At 45.7% G+C, this 25,503-nt stretch overlaps 1 protein-coding gene across 6 annotated transcripts in view; it reads left to right on the forward strand.

Moving 5' to 3' along the window:
• Positions 1–25,503, forward strand: part of DPYSL2 (dihydropyrimidinase like 2) — a 107,587-nt gene that overhangs the window by 17,595 nt on the left and 64,489 nt on the right. For 2 of the 6 annotated variants that reach the window (XM_048829177.2, XM_048829179.2), the window contains exons 2-3: positions 6,041–6,129; positions 7,305–7,489. In XM_048829177.2, coding sequence (XP_048685134.1) covers positions 6,041–6,129; positions 7,305–7,489 — 274 coding nt within the window. Of the gene's footprint in view, positions 1–1,737; positions 2,127–2,415; positions 2,458–6,040; positions 6,130–7,304; positions 7,490–25,503 lie in introns of those variants that run through there. The other 4 variants (XM_048829181.2, XM_048829182.2, XM_048829180.2 and 1 more) reach the window with 4 other exon arrangements.

The following is a 25,503-nucleotide window of genomic DNA, read 5'->3' on the forward strand; positions in this document are numbered from 1 at the left end:
TGTCACCAGCACCTGCTCGTTATTGTTTTCCCTAGCACGCTAACTCTTGGAGTCTGATGTTTATGCGAGAATCTCAGCTTTTTCTTCTTTTTTTTTTTAAAGTAAGTTTCCAGCTCCTAGGCAAAGAGAAAAAATGGAAAACATGACCCGAGCATGGTCTTAAGGCTCAGAAAGCGGAAGCAAAGAAATAGAACGAGGGTGGAGTTATTGGTTTATAAAAGCTCATGATTGTTAAGCTAATCTCATGATTTTTGAGGCCTGATTCCCAATAGTTGAACCCGTGGGGTTGGTAATGCTCTAATAATGAATGTGACCTGGATGGACCAATGGCGCTTAGCATAACCCCTGCTTCTTGAAGACTTGCAGGGAGCCAGAGATGCAGAAGGTGGAGGCCCCTTAGCTACTTGTGTATTTTTTGGGAAGGGTGGAAAAGGCCATCAGATGATGTAGGTGTTGTTCCCAATCGAAAAGGGGAAGGCCTGGTCAAAGCCGAACCCGTGGGTTGCTATGCAGGCCTCTTAAGAATTTTGGGGGCAGGGTGCTTAAAAGTTTGCTGGAGCCCTTCCCCTTTCACCCCGCTCACAGATCTTTTGGGGGGGAGCCCTGAGCTCAGGCTCCAGGTACAATTGTCCCTCCTTTAGCCCCCTCTCCTCAGCCCTGTTGCTATTGTTCAGTCTCAAACAGCACCTCCTCCATAGCGCCAAGGAAGGTGGAAGGGCCGAGATGGACAAAGACGGAAAGTGCCGTATTTCCTGCTACGCCCGCTCTCCAGGAAGAATTTTCCTATTGGATTTACTGGCTCGGCAGCGGGGAGGGTCTGTGTGTGTGTGTGTGTGTGTATGTGTGAGATAAAACAGTGGCATCCACATGCATATTCCTTTCAAAATAACGATCTGAAATGCAGAGTCACCGAGCATCCTGTGGCTCCCACGGGGAGCTGCGGGTGCTCAGCATCCCCGAGCGTCAGGCCGGGACTCGGTTAGAAGCCAGCTCCCTGTTCTGCTGGGCAATGCTTTCTTTCGCCAAGGGTTATGCGGTTCTCTCCTTTCCCTTTAAAAAAAAAAAGGCAACTCCCCTTCCCCCAATTCCCTTGCAAACCTGCTGCTGATCTCACCCAGCAACCGCCCACCGTGCAAGCTTCCGCAGCAGCATCTTCCAGCCACGCCAGCGGAAAGGGCGGCGGCGGGGGGGGACAACCCCCCCCCCCATCCCCCTGCGCTGTGGCTGGTGGTAAAGGGCGTGGGCGGCGGCGGAGCTCTGGCCCCGTGCAGGGGGCTTTGCTTGGCCCCACGTCTGCCAGCTGCGAGCTGGGGCATTGCACCGGCAGCGTGGGCTGGGGCTTTGGGAGCCCGGGCGCAAAGACCAGGAGGGCGCTGCAGCATCCAGCGAGCTGCAATGCAATGCAACGCTGCCCCCCCGACCCCGCCCCGCCTGCTCCCCGTGGGCTCTGGAGCCGGGGCAGCAGCCGGGCCGTACACCGCCGCGCCGCGAGCTCCCAGCTCGAGCCCGCCCCGGGGGTTGGGTTGTCGCGAGGAGGGGAGGGCGGCTCCTCCATTGCGCCACTTTGCATGTTACCGCTCTTCTCCCGTCCCATTGCACAGCGGCCGGGGCTCGTTTGCATATCCCGGCGGCTGCCAGCCAATCCAGGCCAGAGCCGGGTGCTTTCCCCCCCCCCATCCTCTCCCCCGCGCTCGGCAGAGGAAAAGGGAGTGGCTGAGCGCGCATGCGCTCCCGCTGCCTCCTTGTGCTCGGGCTTTGATTGCAACGGGGATTTTTCCCCCCGCTGGCTCCTTCGGTCTGATTCTGGGGCTGGGATTGGAGCGGGGCAAAGACAGGGAGACGCGCCGGGGCTGCTGTTGGTCCCCGTTCCTGCGATTTGCAAAGCGCCGGGCAAGCTTCTTTTCCTCCCCTGCAGACCCCAGCGTCCCCCCCCCACCCCCGCCCCACTTCCTTTTGATTGCAATTGATTTTATTTTATATCTATCTATATATTTTTAAATTTCAATAAAGCGTTTGCAAGAAGGAAAAAAAAAATCAATAAACAAACCCCTCCCGGTTTTTGTTTTGGGGGTTGTTTCCCAAGAGACATGTCTTATCAGGGGAAGAAAAATATTCCACGGATCACGGTGAGTTTAGCGACATGGGGAAGGAAGGAAAAGAGGGAGGGGGAGGATTAAGCCCTTTGTGTGCTTGGGAGGTGATTGCAAGGGGTTTTGCAGGAAGATGATAAGATCACGCTCTCCTGCAAAAACCTCTCCTTTGCCGCAGCATCGCTGGAAGCCTTATCTGGACGTCCTGAAAACATGCAGAGGATGCGGGGCGAACAATGGTTGCCTTGAAGTTGCAAGGAGTGGGACGCCGGTCGAACCGGAGCCGGGCTTGTGGCTCATCAGCTCGGGGATGCTGCGACCCTAGCATGGGTCCGAGCAAACGGATGGCAGGTTTAGGCGTGCACGGGTGGGAAGAATAGACGGAGGGAGCTGGCTCGTGGGTTTCCGAAGGGGGGGGAGCGGGGGGGGGAGTTGAAAATGTATCGGTTTGATGTTTTATGGCAGCCCGTGCCGCTCGTAATACACAGGGCGGATGGGGGTGGGTGGGGAAGTGAATGGTAGATGCAGAATGACAGCCGGGGTGGGGTGGTAGAAGGTAGGATTGGGGAGGGAAGAGAGGGTCTGGGGGAGATTTTAAAATAGACATAAAACCAGATTTTTTTACAGTCTGGCTTTAAAATATGGCTCAGGAATAGAAATATCTGCCGGGCAGAGCTTCTCCACCACTTGCTGGGAGGAGGGGGCAGATTTGGCTGGGCTCTGAGGGTTTTTTTCTGTTGGTTTTCTGGTATGATGGAAGCAGCTTTCCCCCCCTCTGCTCATACAAAGAGGGCTGTGATTGTGAGGAGCTGGGGACAGTGTTTGTGCTGCTCCTCCAGGAGGTAATGGCGCTGCTCCGATGAGATGAGCAGATGGGGCTGGTTCTTTTCATCTTCCATCCTCCTTCCCAGTGCAGCGAAAACAATGCTTAGAAAGAGCTCCTGGTGGTGGTGGGATTTTTTTTTTTTTTTTTTTTTTGGTACTGGTATATGAGAAACGCCTCCCCCTCTTTAAGATTAGGTGTGGAAATGAAATAGGAAGTATTTCTCTTCCCCAGGAATATTCTTGCAACACACAATTCAGTCCACCCCTGAATGAAATCTGAAGGGAAAAGAAAAGGAGCGGTGACATAAAACCCTACGTTTCCCCATTATTATGGAAACTGATCAGTGCAGGTATCACAGGGGCAAGGATACTAACTTTCTGCAGCGTAAGTGAGGCAGTTAGAAATGCTCCTTGTTGATCTTTTGACATACAAGTTTGCACTGTTTGTATCCGAGTAAGAGCTTTCCGCTCTTAGACCGAAGGACGCACCTGTCGTAAATCTTGTTCCTGAGCCTTAGAGGTGGACAAGTGAAAGATCAGCGGTAGTGGATGGATGATATTAAGTATGACATTTGGATGTGAGCTGGTGAATTGGGTAGCTGTGTGTAAAAAGCATTTATGCAGCCCAGTGTACTTCACTGATTGGAATGTGAGAAGACTGAACCTTTAACTGGTAGAAAAAATGAGTGGTCTCTCACTGAGATTCCAGTATTTTAAGGTTTTAAAATGCTAGTCCCGATTTAGAGGAAGCTGAATATTACTGATGGATGGTGCTGTGGGTCTTCAGCGAACTGGTGTATTTTTTTCATGAATGAACATTGCAGTTATTTGGGTTGGGGTGGATAACAAGACAAAGAATAGGAGATGAGCCAGATTCTGATTTGATTTACTCTGGTATAAACACAGTGTGACTCCACTGAGATCCGTCTGTAAAGAGATCAGAATCTGGCTCAATGGGTAGGGGACTTTCATGTGAATCAGTAAGGTAAATATGAACAAGTGTGGCATCAGTCCTTCCCACAGATACAAACTGCATATGTGGTTTCATCCAAAGCCCATTGAAGTTAGTGGAAAGACTCCCGTTGATTTCGGTGGGCTGTGGATCAGCCTCAAAGGGAGAGGTGTTTACGATGAAATGAGCTGTAGCTCACGAAAGCTTATGCTCAAATAAATTTGTTAGTCTCTAAGGTGCCCCAAGTACTCCTTTTCTTTTTGTGGATACAGACTAACCCGGCTGCTACTCTGAATACTAGCAGTAGGTTATAGAACAGCATTATAATGTCCAAGGCTCATTTTGTCATTTTTTGTATATTTCCCAAGTGACAGTGGATTGAGGACTTTCTTCTGCTCTCATTATCTGCAGCAAAACTATGGATTTCAATAGGATCAGGCCTTTAATGGCACAAGAAGGCTGCGCTGGAGGGAATTAGTGCAGTGATTCTAGGAATGATGGAAGTGTGGGACAATTTGCTGTAGTATACAGGAACCTGGCATTGAAAACAAGCAAGTTTTTCAAGCCCCATGTTGCTCTGTTAAGCATTATTGTCACAGCAGAGCCTAAATTTAAAATCTTGATTTCTTTTTGCATCCTTACGGAGCCAAAACTCTCCATTAACTTTTCCCTTAAATAAGAAAAGAAAGACTGGATACTAAAAAGCTTTTATAATTTTTGTACAATGATATAAAATTAGCTGTAAATGCAAATCTTAAACACCTTGGGCCTGATTCTCAACTGGTGCAATCATGGTAGCTCCATTGACTTCCAAAGAGCAATGCCAGTTTATAACACCTGAGAATCTGGTCCCCTATCTTAAATTAGATTGTAGTCTCTTTGGGGCAGGTACTGCCATTTTCTATATGCCTGCATAGTTCCTAGCACAGTGCAGCCCCAATTCTGACTATGGCTCCTGACTACCTCTATAATAGTAATAAATAATGCCTCTGAAAGCATGTGTTCTAATTTTATGGTCTGTGCATCTGCATGTTAAAGTCATGCACTTTTCCCTCTTTTAAATCAGCCTTGGATTTCCTCTATGGACAATAGTATGTCAGGCCTTGGGTTATGAAATGTCATTGATTCTGTACAAAGGAAACGGGGCAAGTTTTAGCAGTTTCTTTTCAGAAGATGTGCAAATACATTTCTGAGAGGTAAGGTGTAACTTGTGAGGTTTAAATTTAGTGCTGCATGATACATGTGCACTTTGAATTCAGTATTAAATATATGTGCACTTAGTGTTGTGGGGAAAGAGGATGAATACAATGCTAATGTCCCACGTTCCTTCTCACCTAAAGATCTTTAGAGTATGTGTTTTGATATTGTGCACGAGTACTACAAAATGATGCATTTGTTTTTCACTTACCGTAGCTGCAAAGGAGCTATGTAACCTAAGCGAATATCAAGAAGGAATGGCTTGAAAGCTGCCTCATTGGCATTACCTTTCTGTTTCTACCAAACAGCAATCTAATTTGAGGGAGGTTTAATAACATGGCTTCTTAAATCCTATCTTTAAGTTAATTTGCTAATATGTGCTTATTTTCATTAGATTATGCAGTAGCTGTGTAGAAACACAGTAAAAGATCCACTGAACTGAAACCTTGCTAGACTTGGACAAAATGGATTTGTTTGTGTTGTGTATCCCATGGCAACAGACTTTTGGTCAATTTCTCCGACTGCAAGTGTGACTCAATTAGCCAAGTAGTGACTTTAGGATGGGTGGATTTAGGAAGTTACGCCTGCAACAAGGTTAAAAATAAGAGACGTGGTTAAAAACCACAATCTGCTTTTTGAGAAATGGTGTTTAGTACTTTTGTGGTAGGTGGGTGAACGATTTTGTTTAAATTGGTTGTTGGGGTAGTTAAAGCAAACAAACACGCCTCATAACCAAACTTCTTTTAAATAGAGAATATCGCTTGCTCTTGGATCATTAGAGTGATGAAAGGACTTGCAGATGAAATGGTACTTTATCTTTTCAGTTGAAAGTACTGTAATTGACTTGTTTTTTGACATGCCCTTTGAATAATGCAAAGCTTGTTTCCCTCTCCTCTTTTATCTGTGAACGGATGCTGCAAACTGTCAGTTTTCTTACAGCCTAATTATTATTGTTCCCTGTTTTTTTTTGTTTCAGAGCGATCGTCTTTTGATCAAGGGTGGTAAAATAGTTAATGATGACCAGTCTTTCTATGCAGACATTTACATGGAAGATGGGTTGATAAAGTGAGTGCAGCCTGATGCAATGATGTGATTGAAACTAGCAAATGTAATGTAAATGCACTGCAGAACTGCAAGAATAACTCAGTCTTGTAGAATGCGGAAAGAAATGAATATGTAATGCATAGTGGGGTGCTTGACTGGAGGGATCTAAAACCAAGGTGTTTAAATAATAATAAAAAAGTCCTATACGTTCTAATTAACATAGTCATTAAAGCTCTGGTCTAGCAAGGTACTTAAGTGCTTGAATGATTTGAGTTCAGTGGGACTACTCGCATGCTTAATTTATGCTGGTCATGTGTTCAAGTACCTTGCTGCATTGAGGCCTAGGAAATTCTCAATCCAGAGCCTAGCAAACTGACTTGAAGCCCAATCCAAATCTCATTCAAATCTTCCCATTAAAGACTTCCATTGACTTCAGGGGGCATTGGATCAGGCCCCTTTCAGGCTCACCTTTAGATTTTTAGTCCTTACGCATGCAATTCTGGCACATTAAATGTATTACACATTTCCTTGGAATAAAACTCATAGGGAAAAATGGACTGGCCAAAGGTTACAAACCAGGAATTTTGCTTGTTCTGGCTATATAATCAGCACATCTGCTTTCTTAATCAGGGCTAGAAGTTGGAGGAGCAAGTGAAAGACACCTAATTAATTGTGATGTACCATCCACAGTTCGGTGTTTAAAAATAAATCCTTGCAAAACCCAGACTGACGGGCTTTGGGGTCTCATCAGGAACTTGGTAACTAGCATATGTGCAGGTTTATTTTTGTGGTTGCTGTACATATGTTTTAGTGTGAAATAAAGTAGATAGGCTACATGCAGAAATTCTTGCAGTCCTTTCCAAGCAACATGAAAATCTAAAAATCACCGTTCCATCCCAGAATGAATTATTGCACTGGGCCCAGTTCAACTCCCTCTGAAGTCAATTTCAAGACTCCTACTGACTCCAGTGGGATTTTGACAATACAGAGAATAAAGAAAATGTGGTACACTGAACGCCAGCTTCACAGAAGTATACCGAGGCCACGTATTGCTATTGCTCTGTTGTGCTGTATCATTGGCACCTGTTAAAGGGTATCGTATCCAGACCATGTCGCTCGCTTGAGACACGTTTCTCATTATATTCATGTAGTATAACATTTGTAACTCGCTTACTGATTGACACCTGTTTACCCAGGCAAATTGGAGAGAATCTGATTGTGCCAGGGGGAGTGAAAACCATTGAAGCTCATGGCCGGATGGTGATCCCTGGTGGAATTGATGTCCATACCCGCTTCCAGATGCCAGACCAGGGAATGATCTCTGCTGATGACTTCTTCCAAGGAACCAAGGCTGCCCTGGCTGGAGGCACCACAATGATCAGTAAGATAGAGATATGTATTCCCTGGGGAGTTGGGCGGGGGAGGGGAGAGGTTCCCTTTGCTCTTTTGAACAAACCATATCTATAAGCGGGGAACATAATTTATGGAAAATAGCAGGGTATTTGCCTCCCAGTGTGTGTGTCATTTATTGGCTAGAGTGGGGGACTGGGAGTTGGGTCTCCTGAGTTCTGTTCCCTCCTCTACCCCTTGGGCAAACTCCCTCTCAGGGCTGGGAAGTGGAATACAGGACTCCAGGGTTCATTCCTGGTTGGATCATCTAGCCTTCAAGTCAATGGGTTATGGACTTCCATGAGGATAGGATTACACCCAGGCTGACTGTGGAACCTTGAGGAATTTTCAATGGGGATTTTGTCATTGATGTCACTGGCTGCAGGGTCAGATCTTAGCCTTTCTGTGCCTCAGTCTCCCTATCTGTGTAGTTGCTATAACAACATCTTCACAAGGGTGTTGTGAGGCTTAATTGGTGTATTGTTTCTAAAGTGTTTTGTCATTCTTGGGCATGAGGTGCTGTGCTGTATAAGTATACTATGGGGACACTTCACATGGGCCTCTTGGGGCAAATATTTTAGTCCTCACGGGAGGTAGAGGCTGATCATACTGACGAGGCACAATTGAGTCAATGCAAATTACATGTACGGTGCACCTCTCAAAATCAGACTTCTTTCTTAGGTGCCTAAATGTAAGTGCCTCGCTTTAAGCATCCAAGTTTCAAAATTTTTGGCCCGAGGTTTTGTTAACTGATTTTAAAAATTCAATTGAAATATACCCCGCTCCCCCCAAATAATTAAACATCATCTTTCTGGTTTTTGGAATTATGCCACAATATTAGTGTGTGAGAATCAGGAAGTGAAACTGACTAAAGTCTCTAGGCCAGATCCTCAGCTGGTCTAAATGGCTGAAGTTGTTGGTACCTGTGACAATTTGCATTAGCTGAGGGTCTGCCCCAATAATTCTTTACACAAATCTTTCATATTTATGTTGTTCTAGCTGAGAAAAAACGTAAAATATAGCTCAGTTCAAGTGATGAGCTTGTGAACTGCCATAGGACATCCTGCAGTCTGTTGTCCTATGTGAGCACTGTTTGCTTTGCAAGCTCTTCGGTACTGCCTCTGCTGGTTATTGCTGTGACATCTGCTAGAGCAGCAGCCTTGGGGGCTGCAAGCAGGTTTCAGGGGGTCTGCTAAGCAGGGCCGGCGTGAGACTCGCTGGGGCCCAGGGCAGAAAGCCAAAGTCCCATTGCATGGGGCCGAAGCCGGAGCAACGTAGCTTCCTGGGCGTCCCCAGGCAATTACCCTGCTTGCCACCCCCTAACGCCGGCCTTGGCTTTTATATGCAGAAAACCAGTTGTTGTGGCATAGGCGGGCTGTGGAGTTTTTAAAGCAGATTGGGGTGGGCCTCAGCAAGAATAAGGTTGAGAACCCCTGTGCTAGCATAGGTCTTCTATGTTGCCAGAATTCTGGCCCCTCAGAACAAAATTTTTTTTTTTAGCAAGGGAAAGAGGATTCTGCATCCAAACTTATGAATGAGATCAACGCTGCCTGTGACAGTGAGTGCATGCCGGTAGAGGGTCCACTACTGGCTGAAAAACGATGATCTTAGGTGCCAGTGTGGGCCCCTGTGACATTAAAGATTGTGAAATGCTAGGATATTGCGGTAGGGAAGTGGTATTATCTCCATTCTTGTAATGGTGGTCTGAGGTACTGCAAGACTAAGTGTCTTGCCCAAGGCCACGCAGGAGGTCTGTGGCAGAGCCAGGAATTGAACCGGGGTCTCTTGAGTCCCACAATAGCTGCCCAAGCACTTCTTTTCATATAGAACCTATAAACCCATTCCTTTTCCCCTATCATGAGCGTTCTTTAAAAAAAGTTTCGTAGTGGGAAGTCAGCCAGTGGGCGGTGTTGGTTCAGAGTACCCCCCTGCTGCCCAAGGGCATGCAACAAGTTAGTAGCAGAATACAGCCCAGCTGTCCTTTTAACCACAAAACCATCCTTCCCCTCCAACCCTCATCTTCACCCAGTTTCAGTGAAAACAGCTTTCTTGTCTGGATTTAAACCTTCCCCTGCCATGTTTGCAACCCAAACAGAGAAGCCCTGAGTTAATTTGAGAACCAGAAAGCGAAACTGACCATTATTGTAATTAATTTGCATTGTGATAATAGAATCATAGAATCATAGAATATAAGGGTTGGAAGGGACCCCAGAAGGTCATCTAGTCCAACCCCCTGCTCAAAGCAGGACCAATTCCCAGTTAAATCATCCCAGCCAGGGCTTTGTCAAGCCTGACCTTAAAAACCTCTAAGGAAGGAGATTCTACCACCTCCCTAGGTAACGCATTCCAGTGTTTCACCACCCTCTTAGTGAAAAAGTTTTTCCTAATATCCAATCTAAACCTCCCCCACTGCAGCTTGAGACCATTACTCCTCGTTCTGTCATCTGCTACCATTGAGAACAGTCTAGAGCCATCCTCTTTGGAACCCCCTTTCAGGTAGTTGAAAGCAGCTATCAAATCCCCCCTCATTCTTCTCTTCTGCAGGCTAAACAATCCCAGCTCCCTCAGCCTCTCCTCATAAGTCATGTGTTCCAGACCCCTAATCATTTTTGTTGCCCTTCGCTGGACTCTCTCCAATTTATCCACATCCTTCTTGTAGTGTGGGGCCCAAAACTGGACACAGTACTCCAGATGAGGCCTCACCAATGTCGAATAGAGGGGAACGATCACGTCCCTCGATCTGCTCGCTATGCCCCTACTTATACATCCCAAAATGCCATTGGCCTTCTTGGCAACAGGGGCACACTGCTGACTCATATCCAGCTTCTCGTCCACTGTCACCCCTAGGTCCTTTTCCGCAGAACTGCTGCCTAGCCATTCGGTCCCTAGTCTGTAGCTGTGCATTGGGTTCTTCCGTCCTAAGTGCAGGACCCTGCACTTATCCTTATTGAACCTCATCAGATTTCTTTTGGCCCAATCCTCCAATTTGTCTAGGTCCTTCTGTATCCTATCCCTCCCCTCCAGCGTATCTACCACTCCTCCCAGTTTAGTATCATCCGCAAATTTGCTGAGAGTGCAATCCACACCATCCTCCAGATCATTTATGAAGATATTGAACAAAACCGGCTCCAGGACCGACCCTTGGGGCACTCCACTTGATACCGGCTGCCAACTAGACATGGAGCCACTGATCACTACCCGTTGAGCCCGACAATCTAGCCAGCTTTCTACCCACCTTGTAGTGCATTCATCCAGCCCATACTTCCTTAACTTGCTGACAAGAATACTGTGGGAGACCGTGTCAAAAGCTTTGCTAAAGTCAAGAAACAATACATCCACTGCTTTCCCTTCATCTACAGAACCAGTAATCTCATCATAGAAGGCGATTAGATTAGTCAGGCATGACCTTCCCTTGGTGAATCCGTGCTGGCTGTTCCTGATCATTTTCCTCTCATGCAAGTGCTTCAGGATTGATTCTTTGAGGACCTGCTCCATGATTTTTCCAGGGACTGAAGTGAGGCTGACTGGCCTGTAGTTCCCCGGATCCTCCTCCTTCCCTTTTTTAAAGATTGGCACTACATTAGCCTTTTTCCAGTCATCCGGGACTTCCCCCGTTCGCCACGAGTTTTCAAAGATAATGGCCAATGGCTCTGCAATCACAGCCGCCAGTTCCTTCAGCACTCTCGGATGCAACTCGTCCGGCCCCATGGACTTGTGCACGTCCAGCTTTTCTAAATAGTCCCTAACCACCTCTATCTCCACAGAGGGCTGTCCATCTCTTCCCCATTTTGTGATGCCCAGCGTAGCAGTCTGGGAGCTGACCTTGTTAGTGAAGACTGAGTTCAAAAAAAGCATTGAGTAGCTTTTTCCACATCCTCTATCACTAGTTTGCCTCCCTCATTCAGTAAGGGGCCCACACATTCCTTGGCTTTCTTCTTGTTGCCAACATACCTGAAGAAACCCTTCTTGTTACTCTTGACATCTCTGGCTAGCTGCAGCTCCAGGTGCGATTTGGCCCTCCTGATAACATTCCTACATGCCCGAGCAATATTTTTATACTCTTCCCTGGTCATATGTCCAACCTTCCACTTCTTGTAAGCTTCTTTTTTATGTTTAAGATCCGCTAAGATTTCACCATTAAGCCAAGCTGGTCGCCTGCCATATTTACTATTCTTTCGACTCATCGGGATGGTTTGTCCCTGTAACCTCAACAGGGATTCCTTGAAATACAGCCAGCTCTCCTGGACTCCTTTCCCCTTCAAGTTAGTCCCCCAGGGGATCCTGGCCATCCGTTCCCTGAGGGAGTCGAAGTCTGCTTTCCTGAAGTCCAGGGTCCGTATCGTGCTGCTTACCTTTCTTCCCTGTGTCAGGATCCTGAACTCAACCAACTCATGGTCACTGCCTCCCAGATTCCCATCCACTTTTGCTTACCTGTGTGGCCCAATGCCTGTGTGGCCCAATCACAGACCAGGGTGCAATGGTCCTAGGCATTGTACAAACACAGAAGCAAAAGAGAGCCCCTGCCCTGAGTAAGTTACAGTCCAAGTAGAAGGCAACAAACAACAGATGGATACTGATCATAGACAGAAAGGGGAGCATAAATTAACAATGAGATGATACCGGTCAGCATGAGAAGCAGTAGTCACGGCTTACCAGCTGTGTAATCGTTCACTAGAAACACTGACTAGATGGGTTGTACTAACAGGTAGCGATGGTCCAGTGAGTATAGCATTGGCCTGGGAATCACGAGGCTTGGGTTCTATTCCCAGCTCTTCCCCTAACATTGGCCAGCCACTTCACCCCTCTGGACTTCCATTTCTCCTGTTGGGAAAATACAACCCTTTCAGTAAAGTGCTTGGAGATCCACGAGTGAAACATGCTGGAGCAGGGCTAACTAGCATTATTAGTCTTATTCTCGTTGCCCAAACTGCGCTACATGGCGAACGTTACATTTATCGAACTCTCTTCAGTTTTGCTGACCCGATGAGGCCTTGGTAACACAGGTAAGGAAATTAACTTTTTAAAGGGTAACTTTTTTAATCTGCTATTTTTCATGTCATTAATTAATCCTCTCCCCGGATGAAGGATGGTCGTATGATTAGGGCACTAGCCTAGGACTTGGGAGGCTACAGACTTCTGTGTGACCTTGGACGTGTCACTTTAAGCCCTGGCCCTTGAAGGTATGTAGGTTCCTAACTTCCATTGAAACCAGTGGAAGTTCGGAGCTTAAATACCTTTGAGGATCTGGCCTTAGTCTCTCTGTGGATCAGTTGCCCATCTGTAAAGTGAGGACGATCGCCTTTTCCACCATCTCATAGAAGTGGTGTGAGGGTAAATATATTAAAGGTTGTGAGGTGATCAATACTACGGTATTGGGGTCCATGTAAGTACCAGAAAGAACATATGTTTGAGGGTAGCTAAGAGTTATTTGGTATTAGATCCATTTTGCAGATGGGAAAACTGACGCAGAGAAGATGAGGAGGAGAGTTTCAAAGGCATGAATTGGAGTTAGTGCCATCTCCTGTTGACTTGCAGTAGGAGTTGGCTGCCCTAGTGCAGTGGAAATCCTATCCACCCCCCAAGTGACTTGTTCCTACATAGTCCTTGTCATACAGTGAGTTGGGGCCAGAGCTGGCAATAGAACCCAGGTGTCCTGATTCCCAGAGCTCTGCACTAACCCCAGTAGTAACATATATAGGTAATGCTTCTCATCTGGAGGAAAAATTAAGGGAACATGTCAGCATGGCAAAGTAACGTTATTGTCGTTAGACAAAGCTTTTCACCCAAATTCTCCTCTTTGACAATGAGAGCATTGTGGAATATGGGTTTGGAGAAATGCAGCCTAAGGCTCCATTCATAACCTTCCCCATTCAAGCCTTGAATGGGGCAAGAAGCCAGCATCTTCAACAAAATATGTAATTGTATATAAATAGATCCTCAAACCGGTCTGGCACAAAGTGGGGTTCAGACATGAGCCTGATCTTTCCTGTTCTTTCTTTCACGTACCCCTGTACATGCATCTCCATTGTGGTGGCCTCTCCTGTTATGCAGCTCGAGGGGGGGAGTGGTTCAGTGTGAAAGGCTGGGTGTACGTGGTGTGACCTGGTAGGCCTGTCCCATCTTCAGCCTCTGTGGTTCTCCTCATTACCTCCTTTTCTCACCCCTCCCCTCTCCTTTTGTTTAATACGCTTTAAATTGACTTTGATAGAGCCGTAACTGTAAAGATCAAAGAAACATGCCTGATTGTTACTGAGGCAACACACTCATTGACTGCCCTGTGGCTAGCTGCAGTCTCTGGGAAGCAGGACTGCTGGGGGATCAATAGGAAAATTGAAAGGTGGATAAGGAATTGGTTAAAGGGGAGACTACAACGGGTCCTACTGAAAGGTGAACTGTCAGGCTGGAGGGAGGTTACCGGTGGAGTTCCTCAAGGATCGGTTTTTGGGACGAATCTTATTTAATCTTTTTATTACCGACCTTGGCACAAAAAGCGGGAGTGTGCTAATAAAGTTTGCGGATGATACAAAGCTGGGAGGTATTGCCAATTTAGAGAAGGACAGGGATATCCTACAGGAGGATCTGGATGACCTTGTAAACTGGAGTAATAGTAATAGGATGAAATTTAATAGTGAGAAGTGTAAGGTCATGCATTTAGGGATTAATAACAAGAATTTTAGTTATAAGCTAGGGACGCGTCAATTAGAAGTAACGGAGGAGGAAAAGGACCTTGGAGTATTGGTTGATCATAGGATGACTATGAGCCGCCAATGTGATATGGCCGTGAGAAAAGCTAATGCGGTCTTGGGATGCGTCAGGAGAGGTAGTTCCAGTAGGGATAAGGAGGTTTTAGTACCGTTATACAAGGCACTGGTGAGACCTCACCTGGAATACTGTGCGCAGTTCTGGTCTCCCATGTTTAAGAAGGATGAATTCAAACTGGAACAGGTACAGAGAAGGGCTACTAGGATGATCCGAGGAATGGAAAACTTGTCTTATGAAAGGAGACTCAAGGAGCTTGGCTTGTTTAGCCTAACTAAAAGAAGGTTGAGGGGAGATAGGATTGCTCTCTCTAAATATATCAGAGGGATAAATACCAGAGAGGGAGAGGAACGACTTAAGCTCAGTACCAATGTGGACACAAGAACAAATGGATATAAACTGGCCACCGGGAAGTTTACACTTGAAATTCGACGAAGGTTTCTAACCATCAGAGGAGTGAAGTTTTGGAATAGCCTTCCAAGGGAAGCAGTGGGGGCAAAAGATCTATCTGGCTTTAAGATTAAACTCGATAAGTTTATGGAGGAGATGGTCTGATGGGATAACATGGTTTTGGTAATTAAATATTCATGGTAAATAGGCCCAATGGCCTGTGATGGGATATTAGATGGGGTGGGATCCGAGTTACCCAGGAAAGAATTTTCTGTAGTATCTGGCTGGTGAATCTTGCCCACGTGCTCAGGGTTTAGCTGATTGCCATATTTGGGGTCGGGAAGGAATTTTCCTCCAGGGCCGATTGGAAGAGGCCCTGGAGGTTTTTCGCCTTCCTCTGTAGCACTTCCTGGAGGATTCTCTGCTCCTTGAAGTCTTTAAACTACGATTTGAGGACTTCAATAGCACAGATATAGGTGTGAGGTTTTTTGCAGGAGTGGTGGGTGAAATTCTGTGGCCTGCGTTGTGCAGGAGGTCAGACTAGATGATCATAATGGTCCCTTCTGACCTAAATATCTATGAATCTGCGTACTATGGTGGAGGGTCATGGATGGGTGGAGGGAAAGGGATTGGGGTAGGGGAACACCAGCTGTTTCTAAATCCTTCTCATGGGTCTTCTAATAAAATGTGAGACTGGCTCTGTTGTGGTTACCGGCTGCTCCGTCTCTAGGCCAGGAATGCCCCCACACTGAAGAGGGGTGGGTGGTTCTTTTCCTTTCCCTGAGTATAGACCCAGGGATAGGTGCTCCATTAGATCCTAAGCAACCCGTTAGTTAAGCCGAGCAAAAACTGCAGTCACGCTTCCCTGTCTCCAGAAGCAAGTCTTCCCTGCCATTTCAGGGTGTAAGGAACATGTCGTCGTAACATTGGTAGTGAACGGTGCTTATGCCTAGTGCACGTGGCAGAGTGGAGGTGGATCATTTGGTGTGAGGAAAGGAGAAGGGTGTTCTTGGCTTCATGGAAGCAGACACAGAAACAAAAGTAGGAAATGGGGACAAAGGGCGAAAGCAGGAGGAAATGAGGGCTGGGATGGGGTGATGGTTTACAAAGCTGTGTTGACGTGGGGGCACTGAAAGGATGGGCTTGAGGGGACCGACCTGGGCAGAGCAGCCAGGGTGTGAAGATGATTACTGGCAGTAATGATAAGATATTATAACTACTTATATCAAGGATGATTTTCAAAGGCACAAATGAGAAGCGGGCACCATTTATGCCTTTGAAAATCTTCCTCATTGTCTTGTCTGTTCCCCATGCACCAAAGCGAAACATGGACTTTCAGTATGCCTGATTTCCCTTTCTGCCGAAGGAAAACGGCCAAGAAAGTCACCAGTGGGGCAGGGGTGACCATAGTGCTCGCTGATTGATGGCACTGCCTTCCTTCAGACTGGCGGGGAGACAGAGAACAGAATCTGGACAGAGCTTTTATTTTGCATAGTCGCACGCACCAGAGGTAAAAACACGGTAAGCAAAAAACCAAATTCCTGATCCCCAAAGAATTTAGATCCCAAGGAGCTAATATGTTGGAAATGCCATACATAGAACACAGGAATTGCCAAACCGGATGAGATCCCCTGCTCTATCAGGCCTAGCATTTTGTCGCTAACCATAGTCAGAACCAGATGCTTCAAAGAAGGTGCACGAAATGCTGCCACTGTGAGTTTTGAAATAACTTGCCCATGGGCAAGTTTCTTCCGAAACCTAAGTGTGGTGACTTAAGCTGTGAAGTATACAGGCTTATATCTTGTATATATTTTTATCCTATCTAAAGCAGCTGTGGATGTTTTCGTACATATAAATGCCTAATTCTTTTCTGAATCCTGTTAAGCTCTTGGCCTCGATGATACCTTACGGCAATGAGTTCCACAGGGTAATTATACAGTGTATAAAATGGTGTTTCCTTTTAAGGTTCATATTTGTTGACTTTAGATTCACCTGTATTATGAGAGCACTTGATTTACCTTGTCCACATTATTGCTTGTTTTATATCTCGCTAAACGAAGGTGGGTAGAAAATAGCATTTGCATTTAGATTGTTAAATGGACTGTTCATGTAATAACACAAATGTTAAATAGCACTTCTAGCTTGAGTAGTTATTTAAAAATATTTTTTCCCCAAAAGTGGCTGCTGATTTTGTGGGCCCAACTTGAGATACTTAGGCTCTGATATTTCAGAAAAGCCCCAAACCTACAGTTGTGTAGAAGTGAAGGGGAGCGATATTTCTGAAACGTAAGTCCCTATTCTATTACATCCATGTATTTATATAACCCTCATCAGTGTGGTATCTGAGTGCCTCACAGTCACTGATGCTCATTATATTATGCGGATAACACCCTGTGAGGTAGGGAAGTATTATCTCTATTTTACAGATGGGAAGCTAATGCACAGTGCAGATTAAGTGACATGCCTGTGGCCAGGAAATCTTTGGCTGAGCTGTGTATTGAGCCCAAGCCAGTGTCCTTTCCGCTATGCCGTCCTTCCTCCTGAGGTATCTCGAGTTGCGCACCCAAAATCAATGGCCACATTTGAAAGAATGGCTGATGTTGCATCATTTCTGTCCCTGTCCCTGCACTAATATTTTCACACAGCTTCAGGCTAGGGAGACATTTCTAATTGGCAAACTTAAGCCACTGGAGCTGAACAGTGGAAAAAAGGATGAATAATCTTACCACACTTCAAAGCTTTGTAGATGCTGGTTTGCTTCAGCTGTTCTCGTCTCAGCAAAATTATACATTCGCATAAAGTTTTCTCCACAAGGAAGCATGGAATTGCTGCCCTCATGAACATCCTCCCTGTGGGTGGTCTTTGATTTTTTTTTTTTTTTCCAAAGCAGGTGGGAGCCATTGTTCATTTCAAGATTTCTTTTTAAATTGGATTATGTTTAATAAACCAGATTTATAATATTGCAAACACATTTCAGTCTGTAAATACCATGCAATAATTGTATCTGTTTATTTCAAGCATTGTGCCTGGGAATTTTTTTAAGAAGCCTAAGAAAATTAGCCACCCACTAAATTTCACTGAGTTGGGTGTGTAACTGCTTTACCTTCCTTTGGAAATCCCTTCCTCAAGAGGCCCAGACTAGATTAAAGATCATCTAAATATCCTTACTTATGCTATAAACAGCATCCAAGATGATTCAGAATGAAATAATTTTGGAAGTCTAATTCACTGTTTGCCACTTACGCTGTTTGTTTCCTTTTATACCTATCCAACAGCTTTGGCCCAGAAAACGGATCGGTCAGTTTCACATGTCAAGTTCACTTTCAAGTTCTCCTGCACTTAGGGTACCCCAAGGCTGAAGTGTATCCATTGCAAACATTGCAAGAGTGCGTGTGTTTGTGTGTTCCAGCGGAATTAAAAAAAAAAATCTTGGAAACATTTCTACTGGTTTTGGGTTTTGTAAAAACTGTGGATGAAATCCTGGTTCCAGTGATGTCAGAGGTAGTTCTGCCTTTGATGTCAGTGGGGCCAGGATTTCACGCTGTGTTTGGTTTGGTTTCACTGAACTTAAGTTTCCTCTCCTCTCAAATTTATTTTGATGATGTCCCTTTTTCTTTCACATGAAGCATGTACAAGTGAAGCACAGACAAGTTCAAAAATGTCATGCATTGTTTCCAGGCTGTACTGTCTTCTCATAGATTTCTGTTCTCATTTCTTAATGCACTCTTTACTATAGTGTCTCGGCACTAAGGACCAGATCCTCCACTGGAATAAATTGGTTTATCTCCATTGATTTATACCAGCTGAGGATCTGGCTCCAGTTCTCTACATCTCAACTCCTCCGCTGGTCAGTAGAAAGGAAGAAGAATGGTTAATCGCAATGATCTCTGAAATGGCCCTTTCCTTTCTGCCATACAGTACGCTGAAGGCAGACTTTACAAAAACCACTGCAGGGTTCCATAATTCTTCCTTCTCCCAGAGCCCTGTTTGCTCAGTGTGAAAGTCAAAGATGTCTTTTTCTAGCTTTTGGTCCTGCAGACCTATCCTGTGGGCTCTGACAGTCTGGCTGCGATCCTCTTGCCTCTGACATCTTCAGCAGGAAAGATTCATGACGAGTCCGCCGCGGGTGTTGTAAGGCAGAGTAGAATACTGCTTGCTCTCCCCTAGCTGTGTTCACTCTCCGGGGTGAATAGATGGGAAAGCATAATGTGGTATGATTTGCATGCACTCATGGAGCAGGTTGGTGGCATAAAAAGATGCTCTTTGCACAATCCTTTTTCTGGCTGCACCCCTGTTGTTTTGTGGAATATGTTAGTCCTGTGAGGAAACAAAGGCAAAACAGGCACATTATGGGGGGCGTTTACCCATGTCGAGGTTTGGATTACTGTTTTTTTCAAATGCTACCAAATAGCATTCAGGTGCTCTTCATCTGTCCTTGAGTTTGGATGAATGGTTCCAGCATAGTCTAGTTACAGGGGTTCTCAACCTTTCTCTTTCTGAGCCCTCATGCCCCTGCGACATGCTGTAAAAACGCCACAGCCCACCTGTGCCACAATAACTGGTTTTCTGCACATAAAAGCCAGGGCCGCCATTAGGGGGTAGCAAGCACGGCAATTGCCAGGGGCTTCCATGAAGCTACGTTGCTCAGGCTTCGGCTTCAGCCCTGCGTAGTGGGGCTCAGGGTCCTCGGCTTCAGCCCTATGCATGGGGGCTTTGAGTTTCTACCCTGCTGGCCCTGCTTGGTGGCCCCCCTGAAACCGGCTCGTGGCCCGCCAGTGGGCCCCATACTCCTGGTTGTGAACCACTGGTCTAGTATTTACAGGAAGGAGTCAGGACTCCAGCATTGTATTCCCATTTCAGCTACTGATTCATTATGGATCTGGAGCAAGTCACTCATTGTGTATGGCCCAGATCATCAGCTGCTGGAATGTGTCATAGCTCTGATGACTTCACTGTGACAAATGAAACCATCTGAGGATTCTGTGGGCCTTGGTTCACCCATCTGCAAAATGGAAGCAGATGCAATTAACACTTCAGGGTCTGATCTCAGTTCCCAGGGTGGGTACCTGGAAGTAACTCCACTGACTTGATTGAAGTTACTCTGAATGTACAAAAATCAGAATCCAGCCCATTGTTTGCAAAGTACTTTGGGCCTAATTGTACCCCCAGAGATTGAGTGGGACCTTACGACACAACAGTCATGGGATTACTTATGGAATAAGGTACTACTCACTGAGAACAAGGGTCGTCTTGAGAAGATTCTGTATCAGCTCAAAGGATTCCTTGCCAAAGGCCTATTGATCTTGATTGGTGAAATCCTGGCTCCGTTGAAGTCATTGGGGAATTTGCCATTGATTTCAAATAGGGGTATGATTTCACCCTGTTTATTGGCACACTTATTTTTTTCTGACGCATTATGATTAATTACATCTATTTATTGCCCGTCTGATAAACCTGGCCTATTTCATATCCTGACGAGAACTGAAACTATCCAGTCCAGCCCCCACACGCATTTCAGCTGAGGCGGTTCTTCTTTCTTCTTTTTAAGAGGACTCTACTTCTTGCTGTATCTTTGCTGTCCTTGAGTGAAATCATTTGCTGACATTCCATGCATTGACTCAGTCAACCACTGTTATAATCACAGGGAGAAATTACAGTGAGTAGGAATTATAGCTCTTTCTGGCTTGGTAACTTGGAAGCCAGCTGCCTTTTGAACTTGACTACCAGTTATTCTAATAATATGGAGAAAATACACTGGGGATATGAGCTCTTGCATTTTAGGAGGTTTCTAAAATTTCAAATGGTTTGTAGCCTGCTTTCCAATTAAAGGGCCGGTGTACCTCGAAGAAGTGACTTTCGAGAGTCAGGTAGTCAACTCCCATTGATTTGCAATAAATTCAGTGCCTAAATCCTTAAGGCTGTTTTGGAAAACCCCTAAATATTTAACTAATGGCAAGGGGGTTTTTAAGTCTGAATGCTCCCTTAGCTTTTACTGGTATCAACCAGGAATAATGCAGTTGTCGTGAATATAATTACACCAGATGAGTTCAGAATCAGGCTCTTAATATCCTAACAGGGTGAACACCTAAGAAGCAGTGGGGAACAGGGACAAACGCAAGACGGGAGCAGGGAGAGCCAGCAGCGAGGCAAAGGAAGTCGGGAAGGACTGCTCAAAAGAGGGTTACGTGTGTGAGTAAGGGTTGCAGGATCAGCTCTCAGGTTTAATCGTGATATTAAAATGATCACGTTTAGTGATCGTTGCACCATCTTAAATCACTTCGGAGCTATTTCCTGCCAGGAGTAGCATGGTCAATGAGGATGAAAAGTTTGAAGTGCGGGCAGAAGCATTTGCTTTTACAATAGCTGATGCACAGGGGCATCAGAGCTTCAAAGGAGGTTAACAGTCATCGGTGTCATTCTTCCCTGCTGTGCACTGTGTGTTCTTACTTCCACAAAGGTGCAAAACGTGATCACTCAACGCTCCTTATTTAGTATTAAATATTACTGCTTTTGCAGTTGCACACAGAGGTTGTGTCCCCATTGTGCTAGGCACTGTACAAATCTATAGTAAATGCTGCTCCCTGTTAAATGACGGTAGTGTTTTTGCACAAGTTTGCATGATTCCACAATATGCAAGGCAGTGCATTAATAAGCCATACATATGTATTTTTGCCTGTGCTTTTCTAATAACACCTTAGACTATTAATGGAAATTATTATTACCATAGATAATTAATAAACACCCAAGATGTATATATTGCAAAGTTTCTTATTAATTTTTCATTGTTTTTTCTTTTTTCTTTTTAAATCTTTGCACGTCACTTAATTTGGGCAGTGAAACTAGATCGGTCACTTTCACTCTTTGGGCCTGATCCTGCAACTTTACTCAAGCAAAGCATTGGGAGTTTTTGCCTAAGCAAGGGTGGTATTAATAATGTTATGATAGTCTAGAGAGGCTGACCAAGATTGGCCCCTATCAAGCTAGGTGTTGCACATGGTAAGAATCCTTCCCTGCCCTGAAGAGCTAACAGTCTAAATAGATAAGAGAGAGAAAGGGTGGGTGGGGAAACAGGCATAGCGAGATGAAGTGATTTGGTCAGGGGCACACAGCAGGTCAGGGGCAGAGCTGGGAACATAACCCAGTTCTCCTGAGTCCCAGTCCAGTGCACTGTCCACTAGACAGCAGTGTCTCACCAACGTTCTTTGTTTTCTCTGCATTGTTGCTGCATGGTAGAGTCTCGGAAACAAGAGAGGAACTGGCTGAGTGTCTAGGGGGAACCGGTAGCTAATATACACTGCCCTGCACTTTCCAGTCAGTTCACTTTCTGGCAGCTGTGCACCAGCACAGAGTTGTTGTGTTTGAGGTTCCAGTGCTGAAAGGAAACTTTTAAATCTTTCTGTATAAATTGCCTGAAAATGTTTATTCTGAGGGTGTCAAAAAACTGTACAGAAACTAAATTTTGAGACTTATCTCGTCAGTGTCCCTTTAAGTGTGGAACAGTGAAGATCCCAGATTGACTGACTGGAGCATGGTGACTTCATTTTCTTTCCATTTGGGCTCCACATGGATTCACACTCAACCTTGCCTGTTGCCGTGACTTAACTTCCAGGTTCTGCTGACGTATGTGTTACTTTCAATCAAAGCAGCCTTTAGCCGTTCACTACCGAAGCCTGTCTGTGTCCAGACCCGGGCCCTCCCCATTGTAAGCTCTTGCCGTCTCAAGCTTTTAAACCCTGCCAAGTCTATTAGGAGTCTCTGGCTGTAGTGCTGCTTTTAAGTAACACAGCTCGTGCAAAGACAGCAGAGCGCTTGCTGAGGTCGTTTGTGCATCCAAAAATCTCTCCGACTACTTATTTTCCAGCCTGTGGAATTGTATGTGTTATTCTAATGGTGGGATTCCATGAGGGGCCCCCTTGGAGATGACCGTACGAATCCACCGAGCCCTTAGTGGCTCTTGCCAATTAGCACAGAAGGGAGCAGCTGTTTATTCCTCAACATACGTTGTGTGTATTTTTCTTGCATCGGGCCATGTGCAGTCTTCGTTGTGGCTCCATCCTTCAGCCCGCGGCAAGGAGGAGTTTGTGAGGTTGCTCATATGAAAGGGACTGTGGTAGCACATCGGATATTGCCATGCGAGGATTCTGATGGCAGCCTGTCCATTTCAAACATTGCTCTTAAGGAGAGGATCGGATCAGAGAGTCTCTTAGTGGTTACCTGCAGTGACGGCAGCTCTAGATAAATAGAACTTGAGGCTCGGTGCCTTTCAGGGGTTAGTGCAACGTTTCCTTATGCTTTCACTTTGCATGGGTTTGTACCCCATGTTTTGCCTTGAATTTTGGGTTGGAGCTGAACCCCACAATTATGTAGATCGTTATCTGGCTCCCCGTTAATGTAGTATCCAAACTCCTCTTAATCTTTAATGTATTCATCCTCACCCCATCCTGTGAGGCAGGGCAGTGCTGGTCTCCCCAATTTGATAGCTGAGAAACTGAGGCCCAGAGGGGCTAAGTGACTTGTCTGATGTTACAAAGGTAATCTGCAGCTGAGCAGGGAATTGAACCCAGGTGTCCTGAGTCCTATATTAGCATCCTAACGGCTGGAGCATCCTTCCTCTCTAGAATGCTCAGCTGAACTCCTGTGAAAACAACACAGCATCTGGTTTCGGGTCAAAATCCTGTGACACCACTGAGTTTAGTGTGATTTGCTTATAAATCAGACACTACCTTTCCCGAATTTCCTCTCCTCCTTCCCACACCCTCAATTAGCCTGGAATCTTGCCCCCCGCCCCCCAAAAAAAAAATCTTCTGAAAGCGTTGACTCCTTTGGCCAATTTTAGGTTTGTCACCACATTTTAAAGAGCAGGTGAATTTGACCTCAATTCAGTTTCTGACTGGCCCAGCTCTGTTCAGGGCTCGGTACGGCCCTGCCTAATTGTATAGGGAAGAATAAGAAGGAATGACTGAAATCTGTGTAATGTGTACTGTAGTTGGACCTCTGCTTTTAGCTAGGAACATTTGAAATGGCAACATTACTGACAGTGCAGCTGCCTTCCTGCAGATGCAACTGGATAGCTAACCTAGATTTTTCCATGCATCCGAAAAGAGGGATTTGGCAACTGCTGTAGAGAAGTAACTGATGTTGTGTGTTTATGCAATAGCACTTAATCCCTAATGGTCTGGATCACTAAAGCTGCTTTCTCACTGTGTGGTGTGGGGTGGTGGATCATGCTGTGTTGTTCAAAGAGAGCTGCTGTCAAGTACTTTGGCTGCTCCCCTCTTCTTATGAACAACATGGAGCATAGGTAGAAAGCTAGAGCAGCGCTATTCCAGGGTACTTGTTCCATTCTGCTGACTTTGGGCCAGATCCTCCGCTACTATACATCAGTTGTTTGTATTGTGGTAGCACCTAGGAACCCGAGTCATGGATTGGGACCTTGTGCTAGGTGCTGGACAAATGAAGAGAGACAGCACTTGGGTACAGACAGAAGAGGGAGCACAGGGAAACGTTGAAGTCAGCGAGCTACGTTGGTGGTGTCTGACTGTTTGCACGGTGGAATTACCTACCGGGCCACAGTACGCTAGACACCATACGCATATCTATCAGATAAGGTCCCTTCCCCTAAAAAGTTACAGTCGAAGGCCTCCATCCTGCATTGTGCTCTATGCAGATCCCCCATCTGCCTGTGCAGCTTGCATTGCAGAATTGGGGCCACAGTGGCGAGGTAAAGTGAAACAAGAATTGGATGTAAATGCTGGTGTAAGTGAGAAGCGAATCAAATCCCGGGTATTTAAAATGCTTCTGGGTCCCTGTAGTTGAAAGCTGCTCTGTAAGATGATTTTAAGTAATCTTAAGGATCCTTTTAAATGTGAGGTTAATATGTGAATTCTAATGGCAAGCTTCTGTCTGAATATGAAGCCTACTGAAAAGAGACTTCAGCTATGGTAAGTTCCATTTCCTAATGGCCTATAGTCCAAGTGTTGGCCAGATGGCTTTGCTCCTGCAAACAGTTGCTTATGTGTGGTGTATATATTTGGAATCCTGGGCACTCCACGATTTTCTACAAATGAATGAAATTTTCTGGCACGCTGCAGTTGCGACGTGAGGGTAAATCAGTCAGAGTTTCTTGAGAATGATCCTCTGTTGTTACACAGCACCACTTTGTGTCAAGGAAGCGGGGAGAGTTTCAGTGTAATTACACTCTGATCAGTATAGCACAAAGGGTCTGATTCTCTTCACCCCATCCTGTGAGGCAGGGCAGTGCTGTGTTGTTTTCACAGGAGTTCAACTGAGCATTCTAGAGAGGAAGGATGCTCCAGCGGTTAGGATGCTAATATAGGACTCAGGACACCTGGGTTCAATTCCCTGCTCGGCTGCAGACTACCTTTGTAACATCAGACAAGTCACTTAGCCCCTCTGGGCCTCAGTTTCTCAGCTACCCATGCAACCCACCAACATGGCTCCATTGACTTCAGGTAAATTACTCCTGATTTACACCAGTGTAAGTGAGAGGAGAATTTAAGCCCATTATCTAGTATCTTTTCTCCAAATGGGGCCCTAGGTTCTGCACATTCTGGAATGCAGAGGGATCACTGCATCCAGCAGTAAGATGAAACAGCAATGTTTTTATCAGGAGACTACAACGCAGCTTAGGTTGCGGGGGGAAACTTACCCAACCTGGAATTTGGCCAGGATCCAGAACTAATGCCTGCTACTGCTGTGAAAAGTTTCATGGAATCCTTAGTTCCTAAAAGTACTTAGAATCTCTGGTACATGCCACATATACAAAGATGGTACCATCAACCGCATGACGCTGGCTAGCACCATTCTCTGCAGACATGGGGATCCACTAGCTCCATC

The sequence above is a fragment of the Caretta caretta genome, chromosome 26 (genome assembly GCF_965140235.1).
Source record: "Caretta caretta isolate rCarCar2 chromosome 26, rCarCar1.hap1, whole genome shotgun sequence".
NCBI lineage: Eukaryota > Metazoa > Chordata > Testudines > Cheloniidae > Caretta > Caretta caretta.